An 8391-nucleotide genomic window follows, 5' to 3' on the forward strand; every position below is an offset into this window, starting at 1 on the left:
GCCAGTAAAATGAACTAAATCTTTGAATTAACAATTAGTAGGTTAACAAGGTTAAAAAGTCAGTACAATTCACCATTATTCAAATTATTAGAAAGACTTAATACTTTTAAAAAAATAGAAGTTCATTCTGATTTCCCAGAGGCAAAACTCTGATTTCTTGTTTTCCAATCAACAGTCCTACAGAAAAAGTTTTAAATTTACAATACAGAGAGTCACATTTGAGCAGCTAGAACCAGAGAATGTTTGACATTTTCGCTTGGTAAATTACTTACTTAAATTACAAATTAATAACTGATTGGTCTTCAGAATTGATGTTGATCGGTTTTCTGTTAACTGACTGATTCTATAATCAACTCATAGTTTTAGCACTGCCGAATGTATATCCCAAATTTATTGATTCCCGTCAGGCTCCCATGTTCTCTGTTTTTATGGCTGCCAGGCACGACTGCAGACACATCAGGCATTTCTGGAACAGTTCTGTTCCCTGTGACAAAAACAGCCCGATATACAACACGCCTGCTACTATGGCAGTGAAAACAATGACTTAACTGAGAAACAGACTGAAATAACTCTTCTGTGTGTCCTTTGGTTCCCCAGACTTCCTGTTTGACAAAACTAAATCCCTGTTGATGCTGGGCTTTCAGCCCTGTTGCTCTCTGTCTCTCTTTCACTTTTTTCCCTTTGTCTCTTTTCTCCTTCTATCTTTCTGGCTGAGCCCAGGTCTGCTCTTTGGGTCACTGGGTACTGGCCCAATCTATATTTTTCTGCTTGCAGCAGAGGCCACTGTGAGGAGGAGTGAGGGAATGAGATGGAGAAGGAGAGGGGAAGGACACAGAGGGGTGGACAGAAAGCAGAATTAGGGGGAAAGTGAAACAAGCTTGAAATAGAGTTAAAGGCGGAGAGCAGTAGAAGATATACTGCAGCAACCTGAAAGAAGAAGGGCAGAAGAGGAGGGGTGAGGTCATACTGAGAAAGAGTGAAAGATGAAGGAGAGAGCTAGAGCAAATTGTTGAAGAAAATAGACTGCCTATGGTGCACAGGCTACATTTAGTTGCTCTCTGACGCCAAAAAGCCTGGTAGAGGTGCTGGTGGGGGTTTCAGGAAGCTGTACTGTACGTTGAGCAAAAATAGCTGCTGGGCTGAAAAAAGCGAATTAGAGTGGTCTGCACTTTAGGTGATCAATCCACCTAGAGGAAGACACATCCACATTCTAACTATCAGTGACTGGAAACGTGAGCAATGAAGAGCAAGATAGCGTTGTAAAAACTATAAAGCCAGGTTCCAGTCGGTAGTGAAAATGCCTGCATTTCTGCTCGTAAACATATGGGCCAGTGCTATCTCATTAGTTTTATGCAATGCCAACATGGCAGATGAGATAGTGTAGTTCATCATCCTCACTTCAAACTCACAGGTCTACAAGGGGTTTTGGAAGTAAAAGGATAACTCGGTGGAATATTTACCCATCACCCCGGATATGTCTCTTGATCCAACACCATTAAACAATGGTCAGCTCTTCATCCCAAAGCCTTCCTCATGTAAATGCAATTTCAATTTTGTTGTACCTCTTGAAAATGAGTGCTGTTGGTGAGAGGGGAGTGGAAACACACATTCTGGGACTGGATGGGGTCCAGCTGGCAAGAACTCACAAAGCCGACACAAGGACAAAGCTCGTGGCTGTGCTGGTATGGCTGTCAAACAGGACAACACATTCCTATTCCAAATAGCCCTTGGCAACATTGTTGAAGCCATGATGACAGCCCATCTGCAATTTATTTACATGTCTTTAAATTTATAACTTATCCTCATGCCCTTGTCATACACTTTGAGCCACAGAAAGAGAGCGGAAAGATCATCTGGCCTGGATACTGTATTACATGTTGTGTTACAGGTCACCTCTAGGGAAACAATAGGACCACTCACAAAAGCGACTTAACTGGAAATAGACCCAGAACTGAATATATTTCATGTGTGTATCCTTTCTGTGGCTTCATATTGTTCATTTATTGACATTCAACACCAGTATGGGCAAATGAGATGCTGGCACAAAGGTGTAAACAGAGCCAATCAACCAGAAAACGAAATGGAGAAGCTTTCGCAGCAGGCAACGCTAGCAATTATTTGATAGTTCAGATCAACTGCAGTTTCTGCAGTGGCTGGTGTGGGAAGTATTCAACCAGCTCGGCCAACAAGCCTGTGCACACTGTGGAAGCTAGAGTCAGTTCAACACACTGTTTCCCCCACAGACATGCACTTTAGTTCAGATTCACCAGCTTAATATGGTTTTATCCACATCATGTTTAGTTTTAATACTTTCCCTCTCTTTGAAGCTTTAGCTGTTTCTTCAATACCATTTTCACAAAAAAGATCTAGACCAAAAGCTTTGCTACTATTCAAAATATGTCAAATACATTACAGGTTTGTCATCTCCTTCACAGGGAGAAAGGCAAAAGTCCTCCTGGGGGGCATCAGAGAGCAGAGATGAATGTGAAAACCCAGATTTCTCATCTCATTTCATCAAAAAACTGTCAAAACCCAAGGTAACGTTGAATTTAATAGACATTTAATGCCTCTAATCAATAATAAATGCTTTCTGGGCATCCTGCAGTGATGGCATTGCATTGAGTTCTTGGTACAACAATGACAGACAAAATTAAACCGTAGATTCCCTGCTGACCACAGCGTACCCCTACTGGCAGTGAAATATGCTGCATTAGGCTTTTTTTGTTGTTTTAAAACTCTGGGGGATACTACACCTCATCATTCTGCACCTCCTCTGAAACATCAGCAGTATTAAGTCCTCTGCTTGTACCCTATGTACTGTCCCAACAAACTCCCTGTAAAAGGCCAAGAACAGCCCGTCATGTATCATATAGATTGTTTTGCTAGTTTGCTTTCAAGAATGCAGCAGCTCAAAACACAGTTTATATCCTCTGACCTTGAGTGGCTGTATCTCCTGACATTTTTTAGGTTTTTTTGGTCAAGAATTAAAACATTTCAGTCCAACTAAAAGTCCACATAAGCCGAAGTGATTTCAAAACTTAGATCACAATCTATTTCTGGCATCTTTCCTTTTTTTTCCAGACAGTTTTAAAATAATTTTGAGATTTCAGTTTTAAATTATGGTTGTTAGACATGGGAGCTGGTTATATCACACGCCTATTAATCCCTTAAAGCCACGTCACACAGAGCATGAATTAGACTGTCTCAGACAAAGACATTGAGATCTGAAACTAATTTCTGATGTCTGCACACACAGCCATCACTGAAATCGGTAAGTTCAGTGGGGCCACTGAGGCAGGTTTTCAGCTTTTTCAGACATCTATTATATTTTAAACATTGTGGAAGTTTTTAGCACAGAATCTACTGCTCTTTTGTATTGTGAGAATGAAAAATGTCAACAACAGTCCAGGTTATGGAACAGTTTTATCTTTACATAAATAAATGTTTCTGTGAGATATCCCAAAGATTTTACAGAACTGTCCCATAAGCAGTACGTGTGTGTCACTCATAAGCCAATTAGAAATATTATGGATTGAAAAGAGTATCTCGATGTGAAAAAAGTCAATTTGAAACTAATGTGGTGAGGCCCCAGGCTCCCATCACTATCCCTAATATTTGACTGGTAATGGAGTAGACCAGTCATCCAATCATAGGTGCCTGTCAGACTGTCAGTCATCATGAGGCAATCAAACAGCTAAATGTCAAAACAAAACTACATGTACAGAGAGGAAAGAGACTAAATGAAGACAAGGAACGAGACAATAATGAAGACACAAAAGCATGAATAAAAGGCAGGCTTTGTGCCAAAGCAAAATACTGTATAAAGTGTGTAAAAACGTATATAGAGTTCTTAAATCATGGTTTTCAAAAACAAATGCATAGCTGATTAAAGAGCTTTGGTATTACTGTGTTTAGTTCTGCCTGGGGGACCCAAAGAGACAAGGCGCAGCTCTGCAGGAGGGAGAATCAAAATCCCTAACAACCAAATCCAAGTCAAGAATCTTTTAATGTCTGAGCCTCTTCTCTGTGCCTCAGCCGTTCAGATGCCACACCACAACTAAGACAAGAAACTACAGCAAAGGAGTTGTTTATTGTAAGCAGCACAGAGATCTCAGGCCTTTGATTTATGAGCCAGAACACTCTCATATTCTCACACTCAGACCAACTCTCTGGCCTATAGAGGAAATCTGGCCTTTTGCCTTTAGCAATTAACCAGCTTTGGAACAAACTGAGCATCGTGAACTGAAAGAAAGCAGCATTATAAGAGGTAAACAACATCACTAGCAACAGTAATAGTTATTGTTAAAAGTTCTTTTAGTCAGGGCTGCAGCTAAAGGAATAAAGCACTGGTCCTTTCAGCTCTGATCGGTTTCATTGGACTGAGATACATTTCAGGACGATACAAGGTAGATGTTTTACTTCTGGCCTCTCTGGTATGACACTCTTCATTAGTGACAACAATAGGAGCAGGGGAAACACAAAAGGAGAACAACAGTAGCATCAGACAACCAATCATGAGGCTCCTTTGCATCTGGAGAATTTGCACGCATCACCACACCAACTGTGTGCCTCATTTACTCCCTCTCCCTGTTCCCGCTAATCGCTGAGCTTTGATCATGTCTCTCAGCACACATTTTGGTTCTTCCCCTGCCGATCTTTATTTCACAGTAAGGTGCTCAGTTAACAAGAAGTGAAAGCTCAATGTTTCAATCATCAGGTACTTTTTTGCTTCTTTCTCCAAGCTTCCCCTGCATGCCTTGACATTTCTCCACTCTTTGTAAGTGACAGAAGACAATGCAGGGAGCAGCCTGCTGAGCTTCCCAATTGTGTCACTTCCAATTAGCCCTTTTGAGACATTTCTGCCCTTTGGCTCACCAGCGTTCAAGTTAAAAGGTCCGAGCAGCGGCACTTATATTGTACCTCGCCTACCTTCACTCTCCCTCCATACAAATTCATACATGTCTGGATTTCTGAGTCAACGATAAAGAAAAATTGCAAGAAAGACGGGCAGGGATTTTTAATCCTATAACCAGAAATAGCTTAAAAGGAGCTCCCCTTACATAAAACTGCACATTTCTGAATAAACCAGCCAGCCTTCACCTTGATCATCCTCCATATTAAACATCATTAATAGTGATGTTCCTAAGTAGCTAAGCCTTATGGAACTAGGATATGGTGTGTTGTGGTGGTCCTCTGTAGGGTAATCCTTCTGAAATACCTGTCAGCTCTGTCAGATGTGCCTTCAACCTGCTTTCCTGTCACATTACTTTTTAAAGCCAAACTGAAGTGATGGGGATTGTAAATAGCAGAGTGGTGAGCCACAGTCTGCAAGCAAACGTTTTCCAGTTAATGAGGGGGCTGGGACACCACGGCTTCTTAAACTAGGGCAGAGAAACTAGCAGCTTCAATGGAAGCGTTCCCTCAGATCTCATGTGCCGGGAGAACACAAGTGCAAAACCAACAGTACACATAAACAAAACTGGTGCCGTGCATAGATGCGCCCACTTACTATAATCAAGCAAACAAATAAAAGACACCTCCATGACCAGAGTTCCAGCAGGTACAAGACTTGGTGCATGTGAATCAAAACCAGAGCAAAAGATCACAAGGACATATTTTGGGCATGCATGTAACCAAAACAAAGTTAATTTCCCCACCAGACCAAAATCTAAAGATATGGAGGGATGCCAAATGTCTGCTGCATATGAAAGAACCACAGTAAGGAAAATTACTGGTCAGAGTAAAATACATCAAGCTGTTGTGAAACTCTAAAACACTGCTCCGAATATTTTTTTTTTCATAAAATTACATGTTGGAGAATATTTACAATATTTGAGTCCAATCCAAGCTTTTTTAAATGGGATGAAAGCTTTACAGGACTGAAAGCCATTCACAAAATGTGCACAATCTACATAGTTGTAGTTAAAGAGAATCTGTAGTTTTTCAATAAAAAGCCAAACATTAAAAAAGCATGTAATCTGGCTATTCGAAACACTCTTGTCCAAGATATCTTCATTCTGCTTGGAGGTACAAGAAAAAACAAAAAAACAAAGTGAACAACACCAAAACATAAACTTACCTCCAACAAATTGGATGCCACCAGCCACCCGGCCAATAGTACGTGAGATAAGGTCAGAGATGCAGCAGCCCATGAGAGCTGTGAGCGCCACCAGCAGGAGAAGGCCACATCCCACGCCCGTCACCACTGTGCAGATCCTCCACTCTAGACTGGGGATGCCGTGGAAGGAGGCATAGCGCCCACACTGCTCCAGCATCACTGTGGCCTGCCTCTCCTCATCCCGTACAGGGTAGGAGCATCGGCGAAATGTGCCAAAGGACACAGGCTTATCCATTTGTGTCCCCAGCAGCCAGTAGGGCATGAAGAAGCCAACACAGGAGGCAGCAGCACATAGCAGGGACAGCAGGGCCCAGATAACACCCGTACATGTCAGACTTGACGCCATGGTAAACAGTCTGCAAATGGTTTACACAGTCACTGGACTAATAGCAGTTATATGAACAGGTGCTGTGTTCTGGGAAACCTTGCAGTGAGCATTTAACACTAGTAGTCTTCACCTTCTCAGTGGCTGCGATTCCCTATCAGGAGGAAGAAAAATAGCCAGACTGAGCAATGACAGAAAAACCATCTGTGAAAACAAGTTACTGGCTTTTTGAGTCATGTGAAAAATCACAATTTGATAAGTTGAAAACTAAAAACCTGCACCTCACTTATTAAGGACTCGGAATAAAACACAAAAACTCAATAACAAGAACCACAGAGATGAAGGAATTCCAGTAAAAGGGTATTACTCATTAACAGACCTGGAATAACAACATGTCAATCAAGTATAGCTTTATGTAATTTTGTGACTGATAGTTGATTAGTTTGATCTGGTTTTCAGTCCTTTAAGACTTAAATGATGACGTTGCATAAACTAAAAGGCATGGTTTAACATTAGGGTTGTTATTCAGTATAGACACAATAAAATTATGATCCAGCCATCCATTATCTATACCACTTATCCTGAGGAGGGTCGCATGGGGTGGGGTGGGGTGGGGCTGGAGCCAACCCCAGCTGACATTGGGCAAGAGGTGGGGTCCACCCTGGACAGGTCTCAAGTCCATCACAGGGCTGACACTTAGAGACAGACAACCACACTTACTCCTATGGGCAATTCAGAGTCGCCAGTCAACAAAAGCTGCATGTGTTTGGACTGTGGGAAGAAGCTGGAGCACTCGGAGATAATCCACGCAGGCACGGGGAGAACATGCAAAGTCAACACAGAAAGGCACCAGGTCGGCCAGGGCTCAAACCTGTGAGGTGACTGCACTAACCACTGCTCCACCATGCTGCCCTAAAGTTTTGATTTTATTAATAAGTAACCGTAACTAACTGGAAATACTAATCAAACTCCACCACATTTTAGTTCAAGTTTGAGAGCAACAACTGTTCTCTACCTTACTATTAGGTCTTCCCCTTTATTTTCATTAGTACAATTAAGACATAATAAGAAAATCTATTAGCTCATGAAATTCAGCATCTTTAAGGCGCACTGAACATGCATAGCAACTAATATATCCCAAAAGGTATTATTACATTTTAAATATAGCTACTAAGAATTTATTTTTAAAGCATTGTCACTCTTCCCTAAAACAACAAAATCATTCCTATAATAAACTTGGAAATGGTGTTATACACACACATCACAGCAAAACTACAAAACAATACAGTATATGTCATTCTGTGTTACTATGGCATCATATGATTATACACATAAAGTCCCGCAAAACCAATTCAAACTAGACATGTCATTTAGGAAACACAATATAAGTTCCTTGAAAAAATAACCACTTCAGAAACATTGTGATTTTTCGATAGGGGTGACCTCGAGGAACACGCTGCATTAACGCAGTGCTCGCACTATCGGAATGTGAACTCTACAAACAAGGCAAAGACGTGGAAAAGGCAGGAGAACGCTTACGTGTTGGCAGACCTCCGGAATAAGGTGCACTCGATGTTGTCCACTCAGAGGTTATTTCCATCCGCGGACTCCAGCTGTGGTAGGTCTCAAAGCAAACTTTTCTTCAGAGGATAAAAGAAAAGGAGTGAGTTCGATCTATGAATGGAAATCCAGAAAGTGAATCCGTTCACAAATCACTTCTTCCTTATCAATATATTTAAGCCGAGAGGATGATCAATTATTCACTCCTGTGCGGTGCAGAAACGTGCGGCGCAGACTGACTGGACTCCAGTTTCCACATTCAAAAAAAAGGAAGGCAGGGGGGGGAGGGAAGAGAGAGAGGGAGAGGGGAGAGAGAGAGATTGGTGGTGCGACTCCATGAAATACTCTCGGGAGGGGACCATCAATCACACAAATCCCCACCCAGGGG

General features: G+C 41.7%; 1 protein-coding gene across 1 annotated transcript in view; it reads right to left on the reverse strand.

Annotated features, from left to right (window-relative positions):
• Window positions 1–8258, reverse strand: part of lhfpl6 (LHFPL tetraspan subfamily member 6) — a 39516-nt gene extending 31258 nt beyond the window's left edge. Inside the window, exons 1-2 of the mRNA XM_020614802.1 lie at window positions 7983–8258; window positions 6080–6597 (exon numbers count right to left, since the gene is read on the reverse strand). Coding sequence (XP_020470458.1) covers window positions 6080–6464 — 385 coding nt within the window. The 5' untranslated portion in view covers window positions 6465–6597; window positions 7983–8258. The remainder of the gene's footprint in view (window positions 1–6079; window positions 6598–7982) is intronic.
• Window positions 8259–8391: the final 133 nt, after the last annotated feature.

Source organism: Monopterus albus, unplaced genomic scaffold (assembly GCF_001952655.1).
Source record: "Monopterus albus unplaced genomic scaffold, M_albus_1.0 scaffold150.1, whole genome shotgun sequence".
Classification (NCBI taxonomy): Eukaryota; Metazoa; Chordata; class Actinopteri; order Synbranchiformes; family Synbranchidae; genus Monopterus; species Monopterus albus.